This window comes from Enhydra lutris, unplaced genomic scaffold, assembly GCF_002288905.1.
Source record: "Enhydra lutris kenyoni isolate GAN:26980312 unplaced genomic scaffold, ASM228890v2 scaffoldscaffold3, whole genome shotgun sequence".
Classification (NCBI taxonomy): Eukaryota; Metazoa; Chordata; class Mammalia; order Carnivora; family Mustelidae; genus Enhydra; species Enhydra lutris.
In genome coordinates this window covers 60,617,764-60,638,194 of record NW_019154087.1, presented here as the reverse complement: position 1 = coordinate 60,638,194, position 20,431 = coordinate 60,617,764, and the positions used below count along the sequence as shown (strand labels likewise).

At 33.5% G+C, this 20,431-nt stretch overlaps 1 protein-coding gene across 2 annotated transcripts in view; it reads left to right on the top strand.

Moving 5' to 3' along the window:
* The window catches only part of LOC111157092 (NIMA related kinase 1), a 218,060-nt gene extending 198,176 nt beyond the window's left edge, over window positions 1–19,884 (top strand). For both annotated transcript variants that reach the window (XM_022518338.1, XM_022518328.1), the window contains one exon: window positions 18,682–19,884. In XM_022518338.1, the coding sequence (XP_022374046.1) occupies window positions 18,682–18,695 (14 nt within the window). In that variant the 3' untranslated portion in view covers window positions 18,696–19,884. The remainder of the gene's footprint in view (window positions 1–18,681) is intronic.
* Window positions 19,885–20,431: the final 547 nt, after the last annotated feature.

Below are 20,431 nucleotides of genomic sequence, written 5' to 3'. Positions count from 1 at the left end.
AGTGCTTTTGTAGCCTAGTACTTTATTACTATGGACATTAAAAGACGTAGTCTTTGCTTACATGTTGAATTTGGAAGATGAGACATAAGTATATGAAAGTGTAGAACTATGTATAAAATGCATATTCTAAAATACTTTTCAGTGCAGTAGGAATTAGACAAGAGAAGCTTGGATTGTAAAAAATGGAAAGAAATGTAGAGCCATAACTTGTCAGAAAACAGTGAAAATTAATGTATATTAGAGTTAATATTGGAAGCTTCTTATTGAAAATAGTCTTCATTGTATGGAAGTGTTGAATCACTGCATTGTGCACCTGAAACTAATATTACACTGTATGTTAACTAACTGGAATTTAAATTAGAAAATTAGTCTTTGTGATTAGATACTGTGAAGTGTTTAAAATACATACATAGAGGAAATCATTGAAGATTCGTGAAGTGAAAGAACTGACAGGATGAAGGAGATATTTTATAAAGTTCAGTCTCATAGTAGTATTCTGGATAACTTGGAGGGTATTAAAATTGCAAATAAGATCTGTTTTGAAGCTGTAGATGCCTTTGGGCACAAGATGATGAATACCTGGATTTAGCGTTCATACAAGTGGAGCATTAATACTCAGTTCAGGTATTTCGAGCCAGGCTTTCAATAAAAGTATTTGATATATTGACTCATGAAAAATCAGGTTTCCTAAAATCAAATTCAAGAATGTCTTTTATTTTAGGAGCAACTTTACTTAGTTAGGTTATATACTTATTTATATTGACCATAAAGCTCAGCCAAAAAAAAAAAAAAGTTTTTGAGTTGGTTAAATGTAAGTAAAAATCTTCTAAAAACTTTAATAATTATTGTTAAGTCAAAACCAAAAAATCATCAGGTACAGTGAGTACTTTTACCTTATGATTCAAAAACCACTGCATCTTCATTAGTATTCTTACCTTAACAAAATAACTATCAAGAAAATGTTGGGGTCATTAGCAACAAGTAATGGATCTAATATACGCCAGTAATTAGTACTGCATATGTTATTAATTATGATTTTCTTTAGCCCATTTAATAATTAAGATGATCACAAATAGGCAAAAACAGAATAATGTTTCATATGTATGGTAGTGCTATAAAACCTAGCAAAAGAAACTTAAAGGAGCTCCTTTCTTTTCTTTTTAATTTTTTTATTTGACTTAAGTTGGCACACAATTTTAAATTAGTTTCTTGTGTATAGCATACTGACTTGACAAGTTTATACTTTATGGTATGCTTACCACAAATATAGCTACCATCTGTCACCATACAATACTATTACATCATTAATTTTATTCCTTATACTATGCCTTTTCTTCCCATGATTTGGTACTTCCGTAACTGGCAGCCTGTATCCCAAACTCCTCTTCACCCATTTTGCCTGTCCTCTCAACCTTGTCTCTGTCAACCATTAGTTTGTTTTCTATATTTGTAAGTCTGATTCTGCTTTTTGTTTCCTTATTCTCTTTATTTATTTTTAGATTCTACACATGAGTGGAATATGATATTCCTCTTTCTCAGTCTGACTTAGTTTACTTAGCAAAATACCTCTGGTTCCATTTATGTTGTCACAAAGGACCCACTCTCATCCTTTTTTATGGCTGTGTGATATTCCACACACATACATCATCATATCCATTCATATATTGATGAACACTTAGGTTGCTTCCATATCTTGGCTATTGTTTAATGCTGCAATAAACATAGGGATACATATATCTTTTCGAATTTGTGACTTCATTTTTTTGGGGTAAATACCCAGTAGTGGAATTGTTCTATCAAATGGTATTTCTATTTGTAAATTTTTTAAGAGCTCCCATTACTGTTTTCCACAATGGCTGTGCCAGTTTACTTTCTATCAGCAGTGTGTGAGGGTTCCTTTTTCTCTATATCCTCACCAGTACTTGTTATTTCTTGTCTTTTTGATATTAGCCATTCTCACTTATGTAAGGTAATATCTCATTATGGATTTGCATTTCTCCAATGATTAGTGATATTGAACATCTTATCATGTGCTTGTCAGCTATCTATATGTCTTCTTTGGGAAAATGTCTATTTATATTCTCTGCCCATTTTTAAATCAGATTATTTGGGTTTTTGTTTTTTTGGTGTGGGTTTGTATAAGTTGTTTGTATATTTTGGGTATTTACCCCCTACCAGATATATCATTAGCAAATATCCTCTCCCATTAAATAAGTTGCCTTTTTCTTTTGTTGATGTTGTCCTTTACTGTGCAGAAGCTTTCTATTTTGATGGAATCCCAATGGTTTGCTTTTGCTTTTGTTTCCCTTCCCTGAAGGGACATATCTAGAAAAATGTTTTTATGGCTGATGTCAGAGAAATTCCTATTTTCTTCTAGGATTTTTATGGTTTCCAATCTCATATTAGGGTCTTTAGTTTATTTTTGTGTATGGTGTTAGGGCATTGTCCAGTTTCATTCTTCTACATGTAGCTGTCTAATTGTTCCACCAGCATTTATTGAAGAGACTGTCTTTTCCCCATTGTATATTCTTGCCTCCATTGTCATAGATTAATTGACCATATAATTAAAGGTTTATTTCTGGGCTCTTTATTTTCTTCCATTGATTTATATGTCTCTTTTGATGCTAGTACCATACAGTTTTGATTACTACAGGTGTGTAGTATATCTTGAAATCTGGAATAATGATAACTTCAGCTTTGATTTTCTTAAGATTGCTTTGGCTATTTGGGTTCTTTTGTAGTTAATACAAATATGAGTATTCTAGTTTTGTGAAAAATACTCTTGGTATTGTGTCAGGGATTGCATTGAATCTGTCGATCGCTTTGGGTAATACATTTTGGCAATATTAATTCTTATACTTCATGAGCATGGACTGTCTTTCCAGTTGTTTGTGTCATCTTCAATTTCTTTCTTCAGTGTTTTATAGTTTTCAGAGAACAGGTCTCTTACCACTTTGGTTTATTCCTGGGTATTTTATTCTTTTTAGTGCAGTTGTAAATGGGATAGTTTTCTTCAATTCTCTTTCTTCTACATCATTATTAGTGTATAGAAATGCTACCGATTTCTGGATATTAATTTTATATCCTGAGACTTTACTGAATTATTTCTTTTGTCTAGTACTTTTTGGTGGAGCCTTCAGGATTTTCTTTGTATACTATCACGTCATCTGCAAATAGTGACAGTTTAACTTTTTTACCAATTTGGATGCCTCTTACTTCTTTTTATCATCTGATTGTTGTGGCTAGAACTTGCTGTTGTGTTGAGTAATAGTGGAAAGAGTGGGCATAACTTGTCTTGTTCCTAATGTTAAAGGAAAAGCTCTCAGGTTTTCACCATTGAGTATGATGTTAGCTATGGAGCTTTCATATATGATCTTTATTATGTTGAGGTATGTTCCTTCTAAACCTATTTTGTGGAGAGTTTTTATCATGAAGGGATGTTGAATTCTATAAAATGGTTTTTCTGCATCTACTGATGATCATGTGATTTTTATCCTTTGTTTTGTTAATGCAGTATGTCACATGGATTGATTTGTGAATATTGAACTGTCCTTGCATCCTTGGAATATCATGATGGATGATCCTTTGAATGTATTGTTGAATGCAGTTGGCTGGGAATTTTTGCATGTTCATTAGGGATATTGGCCTGTAGTTTGTTTGTTTGTTTTTTCTTTTTATGGTATCTTTGTCTAGTTTTGGTGTGAAGGTAATGCTAGCCTCACAGGATGTATTTAGAACCTTTCCTTCTTCTGTTTTTGGAATAGATTGAAGAGGATAGGTATTTAATTCTTTAAATGTTTGGTAGAATTTGTCTGTGACTCTAGCTGGTTCTGGACTTTTTTTTTTTTTTTAAGATTTTATTTATTTATTTCACAGAGAGAGACACAGCGAGAGAGGGAACACAAGCAGGGGGAGTGGGAGAGGGTGAAGCAGGCATACCGCTGAGCAGGGAGCCAGATGCGGGGCTCGATTCCAGGACCCTGGGATCACGCCCTGAGCCAAAGGCAGATGCTTAAGGACTGAGTCACCCAGGCGGCCCTGGACTTTTATTTTTTAAATATAAATTCAATTTATTTACCAGTAATCTGTTCAGATTATCTATTTCTTCCTTACTCAGTTTTGGAAGATTGTATGTTTCTAGGAATATATCCATTTCTCCTACTTGTCCAGTTTGTTAGCATGTGATTTTTCATAGCATTCTCTTACAATCCTTTGTATTTCTGTGTTGTCAATTGTTACTTCTCTCTCATTTGATTTTATTAATTTGGGTCCTTTCTCTTTTTTCTTGATGAGTCTGGCTAAGGATTTATCAATTTTGTTTATCTTTTGAAAGAACCAGCTCTAGGTTTCATTGATTTTTTTTTTTTTCTATTGCTTTTTCAGTCTCTGTCTCATTTTTTCCTGCTCTGAATTTATTATATTCCTTCCTTTAACTCAGCTTGGGCTTTGTTCTTTTTCTGGTTGCTTTAGGTGTAAGGGCAGATTGTTTATTTAAGCTTTTTCTTGTTTCTTGACATAGGCCTCTGTCACTTTATTTCCGTCTTAGAACTGCTTTTGCTGTGTCCCAGAGATTTTGAAGCATTGTGCTTTCATTTTCATTTGTTTCCATGTATTTTTTGGTTTCTTCTTTGTTTCGTTAACCCATTGGTTGTTTAGTATCATGGTGTTTAGTCTCCATGTGTTTGTTTTTTTTTCCAATTTTTATCTTGTGATTTATTTCTAGTTTCACACTGTTGTGGTCAGAAGAAAATCCATGGTATGATTTCATTTTTCTTAAATTTACTAAGGGTTGTTTTGTGGCCAAACATGATCTATTCTGGAGAATGTTCCATGTGCACTTGAAAAGAATATGTATTCTGTTGATTTGATATGGGATGTTCTGTTTATCTATGATGTCCTTCTGGTTTAATGTGTCATTCAAAGATACTCTTTCCTTTTGATTTCCTGCCTGGATGATCAAGCCATTGATGTAAGTGGAGTGTTAATGTCCCCTACTATTATTATATTACCATCAGTTTCTCTATGTCCGTTAATATTTGCTTTATGTATTTAAGGTGCTCCAGTGTTGGGTGCATAGAAGTTTACTATTGTTATATCCTCTTGTTGGATTGACCCCTTTATCATTATGTAATGCTCTTTTTGTCTCTTGTTGCAGTCTTTGTTTTATTTTTTATTTTTTTAAAGATTTTTTTTATTTATTAGAGAGAGAGAGATAAGAGAGAGCATGAGTGGGGAGGAGAAGGAGAAGCAGGCTCCCTGATGAGCAGAGATCCTCATAAAGGACTCAATCCCAGGACCCTGAGATCATGACCTGACCCAAAGGCAAACACTTAACTGACTGAGCCACCCAGGAGCCCTTGCAGTCTTTGTTTTAAAGTCTATTTTGTCTAATATAAAACATTGCTGCCATGGCTTTTTTTTTTTTCCTTGCTTCCCTTTGCTCAGTAAATATTTTTCCATCCCTTCACTTTTAGTTTATATGTGTCTTTAGATCTGAGGTGACTCTTTTGTAGGCAGCATATAGATGGGTTGTGTGTGTGTGTGTGTGTGTGTGTTTTCTTTTTTTTAATCCATCCCACCACCCTGTATCTTCTGATTGGACCATTTAAGGCATTTACATTTAAAGTAATTGATATGTATGTACTCATTGCCATTCTGTTGTTTTCTGGTAATTATTGTAGTTGTCTGTTCCCTTCTTCTCTTGCTATCTTTCTTTGTGATTGATGAATTTCCATAGTATTATGTTTGACTTTTTATTTTATTTATTTGTGTATCTATTACAAGTTTTGAGTTTGTGGTTACCATGAGGATCAAATATAACATCCTAATTATACAGCAGTCTATATTAATTTGATGGTAGTTTAAGTTCAAACACATTCTTAAAAAACTTTTTTTCTCTCTCCTCCACATTTAATGTATGTGTTGTCACATTGTACATCCTTTTCATCATTTTCTTATGTCTAATTTTAGCTATTTCTTTTCAACTTAAAGAATTCCCTTTAACATTTCTTATAAGGCTGATTTAGTAGTAATAAATTCCTTTATCTTTTTTTGTCTAGGAAACTCTATCTTTCCATCAAATGTGAAGGATAATTTGCCAGGTAGAGTGTTCTTTGTTTCAGGTTTTTTTCCTTTCAGCATCTTGAATATATTCTACTTTCTTCTGGCTTGCAAAATTTCTACTGATAAATTAGCTGAGAGTTTTATTGGTTTTCCTCATAGGTTTTTTTGTTTCTCTCTTGCTGCCATTAAAAGTCTTTCTTCATCCTTAACCTCTGACATTTTAATTATTATGTGTCCTGGTATGGACCTCCTTGGAACTCCCTGTGCTTGGACTTGAATGTCTATTTCCTTTCCCACGTTAGGAAACTTTTTAGCTATTATTTCCTCAAGTAAGTTTTCTATCCCCTTTCTCTTCTTCTTCTTCTGGGACCCCTATAATGTAAATGTTTGTTTGCTTGGTGTTGTCTAAGAGATGCCTAAACCTATCCTCATTTTAAAAAATTTTTTTCTCTTTTTGACATTCAGCTTGGATGCTTTTCATTTCCCTGTCTTCTAGATTACTGATATGTTCTTCCATATCCGCTAATCTGTTGATCCTTAAGGGAGCTGTTTTCCTTTAAAGAAGTGTTGAAGAACTATAACATCACTTTGGGGGGAAAATGTCAGAACTTAATATCCAAATAAATAATAGTTTCTTTAAAGTAGAGATATAAATTTAATTAAGATTCTCCATTACACAAAATATCTTGGAACTTTTGGAATTTCACTGACAGCTTATATACCAGGTTCTTTTGATAGTCTTTCTTTGTATGAGTCTTTATTCTGGGCACATGTAGGATTTTTTTTTGGACAAAGTTTTAAAGTTTCTTGAAGTCAAGCTTAGTGAATGAAGTGGGAATCAAGATATAAGATATATTTGTGGTCTTATAGTTTTTAGGTATCTCACCGTGAAGTAATGATCTTAATTTTTTTTTAAAGATTTTATTTATTTATTTGACAGACAGAGATCACAAGTAGGCAGAGAAGCAGACAGATAGAGAGAGGTGGAAGCAGGCTCCCTGCAGAGCACAGAGCCCGATGTGGGGCTCGATCCCAGGACACTAGGACCATGACCTGAGCCGAAGGCAGAGGCTTTAACCCACTGAGCCACCCAGGTGCCCTGATCTTAATTTTTTAAAGTGATTTGTAAACTGATTGAATATTTTGAACAAGAATTCTGTTCTAGAATATCTGTCAAAATTACTTTAAAGATACAATTAGTATGCTAAAGTGATTTGAGGATTTGAGATTTTTAAAATGTTGCTTAATTTTAGCAATATAAATTTTTATAAAGTTTATTCTATCTTGTCAAAAAATTTAATGTTGCACTTAAAAATATATAGAGTACAAGGGCTTGGGAAAGTCAGCATATCAGGCAAATGAGCATAAGCAATGATTATGAAGCCAAGAATGAGGTGAGAATACAAAGTTAATGTTCAGAGGGTCTCTACATTTTGTGAGAATAGGTCATAAATTTGGTGCTTATCTTTCTAGCAAAGCAGGAAACCTAATTAATTACATAAGTCACTGTTCTTGAGACAAAACATATCACTCAGAAGTCAGCTATTTTTAGTATTGAAACAAAAGAATAATTTCCCCATGATTCTTAAAAAGAGGGTACAATCATATAGTATTCCTCAAATTTTAATAACTTGTAGATTCCTTTAAAGAGGATATTTTTTAGACTTTAAGAATCTAAGTCCAGGGACACCTGGGTGGCTCAGTTGGTTAAGCAGCTGCCTTCGGCTCAGGTCATGATCCCAGCGTCCTGGGATCGAGTCCCACATCGGGCTCCTTGCTCATCAGGGAGCCTGCTTCTCCCTCTGCCTCTGCCTGCCATTCTGTCTGCCTGTGCTTGCTCTCTCTCCCTCTCTCTCTCTGACAAATAATTAAATAAAATCTTAAAAAAAAAAAAAAAAGAATCTAAGTCCATAGATCTTAGTGAAAAACTCAAGTCTTAGTCTTTCAAAATATCTGTCAGTTAAGAACTACTACTGTAAAACAGATGGTTTTCCTTTAAATATTGAAATACTATTTTTGTTTTCAAAATTAATACATAAAATGTAAACATTATCTGGAACTTGAATATTTCTGATTTTATGGAGGTCTTGGATCCTGTTTTATAAATCAGCGCTATATAGTGAACTAAAAATTATCTTCAGTAATTTTTACAGTATTTGGATTTCATGGGCCTCTTTCTCATAATATGACATAGTGTAATTTAATGGCATGAAGTCAGAGAATGACCCCAGTTAATTAATCTGAGAAGAATACCAGTCTAGTTATATTCATATTCAGACTGTTTATCCTTCGGGCAGTTCTCCATAAGTATTGCTTCAATAGTGCTTTCTGTGAGTAATCAGCAATGTGCTTGGGGTTCAACTTTGCTTGACAAATATTTGGAAAACCTTTATTTGATATTCCTCCTTAAGCTGAGAACAGTTGGTTGAGGTACAGGGTAGAATTGACATGTTTTTTGGATAGTTGAGTGGCTTCAAAAGGATACATGCCTATGTAGGAGGCTGTCTCTCTTACATAGAAACCTCATACATAGAAACAGATACAAGAGTTAGGCAAAATAGGAGATGGAGGAATATGTCCCAATTAAAGAGTAAGACAAAAATCTTAGAAAAAAAGAACTGAAGAAAATGAAGATAAGCAGTCTATCTGATAAAGAGTCAGCATGATAGTCATAAAAATGCTGACTGAACTCAGGGAAGAATGGTTAAACACAATAAGAATTTCAAAAAAGATGGGCGCCTGGGTGGCTCAGTGGGTTAAGCTGTTGCCTTCGGCTCAAGTCATGATCTCAGGATCCTGGGATCGAGTCCCGCATCGGGCTCTCTGCTCAGCAGGGAGCCTGCTTCCCTCTCTCTCTCTCTGCCTGCCTCTGTGTACTGTGATCTCTCTCTGTCAAATAAATGAATAAAATCTTTAAAAAAAAAAAAAAGAGAATTTCAAAAAAGAGAAAATAAAAGAAAGCAATCAGAGAGGAAGAACATATTCACAGAAATGAAAAACACACTTGAGAGAATAAATAGATTAGATGATACTCAGAACACATCAGTGAACTGTAAGACAGGATATTAAAAATCATCCAAACTTGGGGCGCCTGGGTGGCTCAGTGGGTTAAGCCGCTGCCTTTGGCTCAGGTCATGATCTCAGGGTCCTGGGATCGAGCCCCGCATCGGGCTTTCTGCTCAGCAGGGAGCCTGCTTCCTCCTCTCTCTCTGCCTGCCTCTCTGCCTGCTTGTGATCTCTCTCTGTCAAATAAATAAATAAAATCTTAAAAAAAAAAATTTTTTTTTTAAATCATCCAAACTGAATAGCAGAAAGAAAAGAAAATTAGGATAGTTTAAGAGACCTGTGCAACAACATCAAGCATACTAACATTTGCATTACAGGAACTTAGAAGGAGAATAGAGAAAGGGTCAGAAAATTTATTTGAAGAAATAATAGCTGGGATGCCTGGGTGTCTCAGTTGGTTAACATCTGCCTTCAGCTCAGGTCATCATCTCGGGGTCCTGGATTCAAGTTCCATATCAGGCTCTTTGCTCAGCAGGGAGTTTGCTTCTCCCTCTCTCTGCCACTCCCCCTGCTTGTGCACTCACACTCTCTCTCTGACAAATGAAAAAATAAAATCTTTTTAAAAAAGAAAGAAAGGAAGACTAGCTGAAAACATCCCTAGCCTGGGGAAAGGAAACACATCTGGATCCAGGAAGCACAGAGAGTCCCAAACAAGATGATCCCAAAGAGATCCACACTAAGACACATAATAAAAAAGTAAAAAATGAAAGATAAAGAGAAAATCTTTAAAGCAGCAAGAGAAAAACAGTTACATGTAAGGGAATCCCCATAGACTATCAGCTGATTTTTCATCAGAAATTCTGCAGGCCAGAAGAGAGTTGCATGATATATTCAAAGTGCTAAAAGGAAAAAAACTAACAACCAAGAATATTCTCCCAGACAAGGTTAATATTCAGAATTGTAAGGGAAGATACATGGTTTCCCAGACAAACAAAAGTTACAAGAATTCATCACTACTAAATCAGCTTTACAAGGAAATATCAAAGGGTCTTTTTTAAGCAGAAAAGAAAAGGTAGGCCTTAACTGGGAATAGGAAATTATATAAAAGAAAAAAATCACACCAGTAGAGGCAAACATATAGGACAGGTAGTGAATCAATGATTTATAGAGCTAGCATGAGGTTTAAAGACAAAAGTAATAAAATCAATTAAATTTACAATAATTACTTATGGGATACACTAAATAAAAAGATTATTTTAAAGTATGACATCAAAAACTTAAACAACGTGGGAGGGAGTAAAAATGTAGTACTTTTATAATGCATTCAAAATTAAATACCCACCAGTTTTGGGGCACCTGGGTGGCTCAGTGGGTTAAAGCCTCTGCCTTTGGCTCAGGTCATGATCCCAGGGTCCTGGGATCGAGCCCCACATTGGGCTCTCTGCTCAGCAGGGAGCCTGCTTCCCTGCTTCGTCTCTGCCTGCCTGCCTCTCTGCCTACTTATGATCTCTCTGTCAAATAAATAAATCAAAATCTAAATAAATAAATAAATAAATAAATACCCACCAGTTTTAAAATAAAGTGGCATATATGTAAGTTGTTATATATGAACTTCACAGTAAACACAAACCAAAAATCTGTAATACATACAAAAAAAAAAAAAAAATAAGGGAAAGGAGATGAAATTTAACTCTAGGGAAAATTATTAAATCATAAGAAAGCAAGAGGAGAAAGGAACAGAGAAGAACTACAGAAACAACAAGAAAACAAAATGACAGATATATACCTGTATATGATTGCTTTAAATGTAAGTAGACTAAATGCTTCACTCAAAAGATAGAGGGTGACTAAGTGTATATTAAAAAAAAAAAAGTCCCAACTGTATGCTGTCTATCAGAGACTGACGTCAGATCTTAAGACGCACACAGACTGAAAATGAAGGGATAGAAAAAATTACATGCAAATAGAAATGAGAAATTTGGGGTAGCAGAACTTAAGAAATTAGACTTTGAAACAAAGACTATAAGAAGTGACAAAGAAGGGCCCTACATAATGTTAAAGGTGTCCAACAAGAAGATATAACACTTGTAAGTATTTATGCACCTAGCATAGTAGCACATAAATACAGGAAGCAAATATTAACATGCAAAAGAAGAAATTGGCAGTAATACAATAATATAGGGACTTTAACACCCCTCTTAAATCAATGGGTAGATCATCCAGACAGGAAATTAATAAGGAAATATTGGCGGTTGAACAACATACTAGACCAGATGGACTTGATAGATGTACAGAACATTCCATCCAGAAACAGAACATTCTTCTCAAATGCACATGAATCATTCTCCAGAATAGATCCTATGTTAAACCACAAAAAAAGTCTCAATACATTTAAGATTGAACTCGTATCAAACATCTTTTCTGACCACAATGGTATGAAACTAGAAATCAACTACAGGAAGGAAACTGGAAAAAAAAACGCAAACATGTGGAGACTCCAGCATGCTACTAAACAACCAATGGATCAAATGATAGAGGAAATCAGAAAATACCTTGAGACAAATGAAAATGAAAACACAATGCTCCAAAATCTATGGGATCCAGCAAAAGCAATTATAAGAAGGAAGTTTATAGCAATACATGCCCATTTTAAGAAACAATAAAAAGCTTAAACAAACAGTCTAAACTTACACTTCACGGAATTAGAAAAAGAACCAAAGCCCAAAGTTAGTAGAGGAAAGAAATAATAAAGATCACAGAGGAAGTAAAATGGAGACTAAACAAACAGTGGAAAAGATTAATGAAACTCAAAGTTGGCTATTTGAAAAGATAAAATTGGTAAATCTTTAGCAAAATTCATCAAGAAAAAAAGAGATAGGGCCCAAATAAAATCAGAAATGAAAGAGAAATTATAACTAATAACATAGAAATACAAAGGATCATAAAAGACTACTGCAAACAGCTATACATCAACAAATAGAAAACCTAGAAGAAATGGATAGGTTCCTAGAACAAATAGTCTTCTAATACTAAATTGGGAAGAAATAGAAAATTTGAACAGACTGGTTACAAGCAATGAAATTGAAGAGTAAAAACAAAAAAACAAAACAAAACCTCCCAATAAATAAAAGTCCAGGACCAGACGGATTCACAGGTAATTCTACCAAACATTTTTTAAAAGTTAGTATCTAGGGGCGCCTGGGTGGCTCAGTGGGTTAAGCCGCTGCCTTCAGCTCAGGTCATGATCTCAGGGTCCTGGGATCGAGCCCCACATCGGGCTCTCTGCTTGACAGGGAGCCTGCTTCCCTCTCTCTCTCTCTGTCTCTGCCTGCCTCTCTGTCTACTTATGATCTCTCTCTGTCAAATAAATAAATAAAAAAAATAAATAAAAAAAAAGTTAGTATCTATCATTCTTAAGCTATTGAAGATTATTGAAGAGAAAAGAATGCTTCCAAGCTCTTTTTATGAGGCCAGCATTACCCTGAGACCAAAATCAGAAAAAGACACTACCAAAAGAAAGTTATGACCAGTATCCCTGGTGAACATAGATGTGAATCCTCAACAAAATATTAGCAAAATAATTCAACAATACATTAAAAGGATCATACACCATGATCAAGTGGGATTTATTCTGGGGACGGATGGATAGTACAGTATTTACAAGTCAATCAGTGTGATACACATTAACAAAACACAGTATAAAAGGCATGATCATCTCAGTAGATGCAATAAAAACATTTGATAAAGTTCAGTATCCATTTATAATATAAACTCACAAGAAAATGGATATACAGGGAAGGTACCCCAATATAATAAAGGCTGTAAATGATAAACCCACAGTAAGCATCATCATACTTAGTGGTAAAAAGTTAAAAGCTTTTCCTCTAAGATGAGGAACAAAACAAGGATGCCCACTTTTAGCTTTTTTATCCAAGATAGTATTGGAAGTCCTAGCCACAGCAGTTGGACAAGAAAAGGAAATAAAAGGATCCAAATTGGAAAGAAGTAAAACTGGTACTTTTCCCAGATGAAAGGATACTATATAGGGAGAACTTTAAAGCCTCTGCCTCAAAACTATTAGAAATAATAAATGAATTCAGGAAAGTTGCACAATACAAAATCAATATACAGAAATCTGTTGTTTCTCTCTCTCTCTTAGTTTCAAGTTTTTATTTAAATTCTAGTTAGAACATATAGTATAATATTAGTTTCAGGAGTAGAATTTAGTGATTCTTCACTTACATATAACATGGAGTGCTCATCACAAGTGTGTTCCTTAATACTTACCACCCATTTAATCCATGCAGCCACCTACCTCCCCTCCAGCAACCCTCAGTTTGTTCTCTATAGTTAAGAGTCTGTCTTATGGTTTGGCTCATCTTCTCCTGCTATGTTCATCTGTTTTGTTTCTTGAATTCCTCAGATGAGTGAAATCATATGGGTATTTGTCTTTCTCTGACTTATTTCACTTAGCATAATATACTCTAGCTCCATCCACGTTGTTGCAAATGCCAAGATTTTTTTTTTTTTTAAATGGCTGAGTAATATTATTGGAAGTCCTAGTCTCAGCAGTCAGACAACAAAAAGATATCAAAAGGCATCCAAACTGGCAAGAAGTCAAACTTCCACTATTTGCAAATGACCTGATACTCTATATAGAAAAATCCAAAAGGTCCCACCAAAAAATTGTTGGAACTGAAACATGAATTCAATAAAATCTCAGGATACAAAATCAAATTACAGAAATCTGTTGCATTTCTGTATACCACTATTGAAGCAGCAGAGAGAGAAATCAAGGAATCAGTCCCATTTACAATTCCACGAAAAAAACACAAGATACCTAGGAGTAAACCTAGCCAAAGAGGTAAAAGATCTGTACTCTGAAAACTTATATATAAAACACTTATGAAAGAAATTGAAATGTTGTGTTTCTATGCATTAATAACAGACTTTCAGAAGGAAAAATTAAGAAAACAATCCCATTTATAATTGCATCAAAATGAGTAAAATACCTAGGAATAAATTTAACCAAGGAGGTGAAAGACCTATACTTGGAAAAAAATAAGACGCTGATGAAAAAAATTGAAGATGACACAAATAAATGGAAAGATCCATTGTTCAAAATCAGTTGGAAGAATTAATAGGTTAAAATATCAGTATTACCAAAGGAAACTACAGATTCAGTGCAATCCCTATCAAAAAATTTATATACATGTCAAATAAATAAATAAAATCTTTAAAAAAAAAAAAAGCTCTGCGTCGGGCTTTCTGCTCGGTGGGGAGCCTGCTTCCTCCTCTATCTCTGCCTGCCTCTCTGCCTGCTTGTGATGTCTCTCTGTGTCAAATAAATAAGTAAAATCTTTAAAAAAAAATTTATATATAATCACAAAAGACCTTGAATAGCCAAAGCAGTCTTGGGAAAGAAGAAAAAGAGGTATCTCTTTTACTCCCTGATTTTAAACTATCCTGCAGAGCTGTAGTAATCAAAACTAGCACAAAAACAGAAACATATTATCAATATGTTATCAATATCTATCAACAGAATAGAGAGCCCAGAAATAAACCCATGCTTTTATGCTTATATGTTCAATTAACTACAACAAAGGAAGAAAAATTGCAGGGGAAAGACAGTCTTTTTACTAAGTGGTATTGGGAAAACTGGAGAGCTACATGTAAAAGAATGAGACTGGACCATTTTCTTACACCATATATAAAAATATACTTAAAATGGATTAAAGACTTAAAATCATATCTGAAGCCATAAAACTTTGAGAATAAAACATAGGCAGTAAGTTCTTTGACACTGGTCTTAGCAATAGTTTTTTGGATCTGTCTCCTCTGGCAAGGACAAGAAAAGCAAAAATATACAAGGGATACCACATCAAACTAAAAAGCTTTTACACAGAAAAGGAAACCATCAACAAAATGAAAAGGCAACCTCCTGAATGGGAGAAGATTTTTTAAAAAGACATATTCAATAGGGGATTAACATCAGAAATATATAAAGAACTCATAAAACTCCATACTAAAAAAAACCCAAACAATTGATTTTAAAAAGCTGAGGACCTGAATAGCCACTTTTCCAAAGAAGACATATGATAGCCAACAGGCACATGTAAAGATGCTCCACATCACTCACCATCAAGGAAAAGTCAAAACCACGAAGAGATACCACCTTAAACCTGTCAGAATGGCTATTATGAAAGAGACAGGAAGTAGCAAGTGACAAGGAGGTAGAGAAAAGGGAACTTTTGGTGGAAATGTAAATTGGTACAGACATTATGGAAAACAGTATGGAGGTTCCTCAAAATATTAAAAATTGAACTGCCATACAATCCAGCAATTCCATTTCTAGGTATTTATCCAAAGAAAATGGAAATACTAAATCAGTGGAGCTGGCTGGCTCAGTTGGTAGAGCATGTGATTATTGATCTCTGGGTTATGGATTCAAACTCCATGTTGGGTGTAGAGATTACTTAAAAATAAAAAAAAAAAACACTAATTCAAAAAGACATATGTATTCATTGCAGTATTTTCATTGCAGTAATATTTACAGTAGCCAAAATATGGAAGTAACCTAAATGTCCATAGATAGATAAATGGATAAAGATGTGGCAAATATACATAGTGGAATACTACTTAGCCAACAGAAAGAGTGAATTCTTGCCATTTGCAACAACATGGATAGACCTAGAGGGTATTATGCTATATGAAATAAATCAGAGAAATTCAAATGTCATATGACTTTACTTACATGTGGAGCCCAAAGAAACAAATGAAACAGAAAAGAAACAGAAACAAATTTATAGATACAGAGAACAAACTAGTGGTTGCCAGCAAGCAGGGAAGATGGGGGGGATGGATGGAATAAGTGAAGAGATTAAGAGGTACAGTCTTCAGTTATAAAAGAAGACAAGGGATATAATATACAGCATAGGGAATATAGTTAATAATATTGTAACAGCTTTATACAGTGACAGACGGTAACTAGACCTTGTGGTGACCATTTTGTAGTATATATAAATATCAAATCAGAATGTTGTACACTTGATACTAATATAATACTGTGTATCTGTTAGTCTTCAATCTAAGAAAAAAGAAAAAGAAGCAATATCAAAATTTCATACAAATTCATATCACACAAATGAAAAGGGAATGAAGATCCTGAAGTTCTGTATCATAAAGCCTATCAGTATTTCCTTTAGCCTAGAAAAAGTACAAAGCAATTAGTCAAATGCTTTCCTTAGAAACCTTTTTTAAAATATCTTACTGAAGCCCCTAAAATATTGCAACTTACTCATATGTAAAAATTATAGATACTAATATATAAACTCGCTAAACTGGTTTTAAAATGTATGTGGAACTGTACGAATAAATTGCTGTTTTGTATCGTTAATCTCAAAACAGTTAAATGTTGGACAGTGATTAGGTTTAGAATAACTATTTCAAAGTCATTCTTATTGAAAATACTTAGACCCTAGATCTAGTTGTCTTACAGATCATTCTTTTAGGCCACATTAAGAGATAATAATTAAACCATGTGATCTGCATATGGTACTTACACACTTTGATACTCTATTTTAGAGGAGGGTGAGATTAATGAAGGGAGAGGATAGGCAAATTATATCCAGTTCACACAAAAGTGGTGTCAGTGTCATTAAGAAATCCGTTAAAAAGATTATCTAAAATACATTTCCATATTATTTAACTGAAAATAATGAGTCCTCAAAAGATGGCCTCCTCTCTTTAGCTGCCTGATACTGTTAGACTATGGGTTTGGTAAGCATCTACAACCACAGCTATTAGTAAAATTAATGCCATTTAGCTAAGTGTTATCCAGAGTCAGAAGTCAAGTAGAATGAGCAAAATGTGTAAGTTATTTCACATTAGTCTTACACATTAGCAAAATGTGTAAGTTATTTCACATTAGTCTTAAAAAATTCTTCCACAAGGGAAAGGATTATAACTGTGGTCGGCAGTAGAATGGCAGAGGCCACCAAGTCCTCACATAGAATATCAATCTTGGCAGTCCACACCTGTAGACCTTCCTTCCACATTTATTTTAGATAAACTGTTGTGCTCTACTTATGTAATGGAGTTCTCTATAGTAGTTAAAACAAATGAACTAAATTTTCATCTGTCAGTATGGATAAGCCCCACAAATATGATGCTGGAATAAGTAGGGCAGAGTACCATTTATATAATGTTTAAAGGCAATATTATTTGGGTGTGCATATATGCAATAAAAGTAAAAAACCTTGAGAAGAAAAGACACATCAGTTTAGGGTATCGATAATGCCCTTGGGCAAGAAGAAAGGACAGTAAGATTGGAAAAGGGTGCTTTCAATCCATAATGTGGTTTTCTTAATATCCCAAATCAATATGACCCCAAATTAACTTTTATTAATTCTAAGTATTAGGTACATGAGTGTTCTTTCTATTTGAAACATTTTGAAATTGTAAAATATAAGTAAATTATAGTACAGAGTGATAACATTGGATATAACATTGGAAGCAATAAAATATGTGTTCCATCAAGTAGCAATCCAGCAATATTGGAAGAAATAAAAGATTTAAAGTAATTCTTCCAAGAGGAGAGGATTTTGGAGTTAGATTTTGAAAGATGAATGGGAGTTTATCTTAAGATCAGTATGTTTACTTAAACATAGAAGCATGCAAAATGTATTAGGGGATCTATAGCCAAGTCAGTGTTACTAAAGCATATATTCTAGGGACAGTTGGAGAAGATGGGTAATGAAAGTGGCTAAGACTAGAAATATTTAGGTCAAATCGTGAAGGGATTTGCAGTCCACATAAGGAACATGGGTTCTATTCTGAGCTATTGGGGAGGTGTAGTGGAGAGTTTTCAGTAGTGCAGTGACTTGAGTTGACACTTGAATTTTAATGAAAGATCACTTTTGCTCCAGTGTGGAAGATAGTGATTGCTATATAGGATTAAACCAAGCAGTCTGTTTAATTTATTCAACTATTTTTTTTAAATAAAGAAAAATTGGAAGCAACCAATGTGTTTATAAGTAGAAATAGTTAATTTAACTATGCCTTATCTATTAAAAAAAAATACTATGCAACAACTGAAACGGACATGGAGTATATCCATGATTTATTCTTTCTCATCATATTGTAAAATTTTCATCATATGTAAAAGTTGAAAGAATTTCACATTTATCACCCATGTACTCAGCACCTAGATTCTGCCACTAACATTTTATAATCTTGCTTTATCACGATAAATCTTGCTTATTTATCTATTTATCTATCTTATTTATCTATTCTTCCATATCCATTATGTGCTTTAAGGAGGAAATATACAATTTAAAAAGTTAGATTTTGGAAATTTGTTATTTGAATAGAATTATTAACATTGGCTGTCTTTGGCTTATAGGCTTTTTGTTTCCCACTTTATTCTTCATTGTACTGTTTGAATATTTTACACTGAGTATGTGATAGTAAATAATATTAAGTGATATTCAATATAAACTACATTAAAACTACATTAAAGCTCTTTTTCTTTAGCATAAAAAAGAGTTTTTTACTAAGTAGATACAGTTTGATTTGCAATGAAATGAATTAATTTTTTTTTCTTTTTCACAGATAATGATGAATAATCATCAGAACATTTCTTAATTCTCAACTGTATGAAAGCATTTATATTTGGCTCATCAGAAAAGCAAGCTGCAGTGGGAAATGTAGCAATTTTCTACAAATATCAGATTTAAGATTGGCATGCTGATTGCATGAAAAAGAGAAATATGCCATTTTTCAATTAAGATTCTAGTATTTTATCTACTTTATTTTGTTCATGGAGTTCTATAGTAACCGCCTACAGAATATATACTTTATTAAATTATGCAGCCAAAGCATAAGAGACATTGATGCAGAACTGGACTTATGGTTCTGAAAAAGATTTACCAATGCAGTAAGGTAACTTTGAGCAAATGTCCTTAAGTTGAGAGAATTACTTAAGTTATGAAAAGCTTGCCTATGGTTTTTCATTTAATTAAGCATGACCTTTTTTTCTGTCTACATGTTTTCATAGCCAGCAATTTGGTATTACATAACCTTATTAAGGGCTCTATTTAAATCTTTACATTTTGAAGATGGAATTTTTAGCCTTAAAGTTTATATTCTCCATCCTTCTTCAACCAGTGTGTCTCCTTGAACTAGCTCAGTGGAACAGGCTGTAAAAGTCAGTCTTAGAGATCATTGAAAAATTTGATTATGGAAAAATGGCAGAATCGTATTTCCTGGTATTTAAAGAGTTCTTTAATTATTTCTTAAGGACCAGAATCAGGAATATTATATTGAGAAATTAGTTTATGAGTTTTAACATTGGCATTGCATATATCATAAAGTTGCCCCTTTTTTTTCCCCATTTTCTCTCATGTATATGCTTCCAAGGCAATACAGAAAAAGGAATTGTTTTTATTTGGACACTGTGACAGTTTGGGTAACTAGCATTCCAAAGATAGGAGATGTTTGCCTCTTTTATTTCCATTATGGTCATTAAAATGATGGTTACACAGCTTCAGTTGCAATATGCCAGGTATTACATGCTTTCATTAGTGACATCTAAAGTCCAGATGCTTTTAGTAATAAAAGCATAATTTTTGAAACCCAGAGTACATAGTGTGATTGGCATAATCTATAATTTGAACAGTAAAATCTTATCTTGCAGCACTATCAGTACTATTCTAACTTTATTATGTAAATTATTTCTAACATCTAAAACTAAATACTTGATTTTTATATGTTTATTTTATATTACTATTAAATTTTTATTCTCTACCTGAAGTACACTATCAGTTGTCTTTTACTTATTTGCCCTATTCTTAATAGAATGCTTTTACAATGAGCTGAGAATACATTTGTTTGTTTTATCTGATGATTTCCACTATTTTTTAAAAGGAAAAATTTGAATTCTGCACTTTAATTCTCTACAATCCTGAAAAATGAGAATGATCTTTTCTAATTCTTAGCCTATTACAACTATTAGAAAAGCAACTAAGGATATAACACAGTAGAAAAGTTGTTTAACCATATTTCAAAAGATGTCATTTATATATACAAGGTTAGAGATGACAAATAGGGTTTGTGCCATCTCCAGTCAGTTGATAGTGAGTGGCTCTGGACTGTTATTATGGAAAGATTGTGCCAATGGGAAGAGGGCTATTATTGTTTAATAAGGTCTATTATAAGTGTTCAAAATGAAGTGTGGAAGTATCTGTACATTGAGAAATTAGAGCTAAAATGGCTATGAGGATAATTTAGTATTACCTCCACTTAACAAGCAAAGACATTTGAATTGTAACATGAATGAAGTCACTTGCATGAAAGCTCAGAG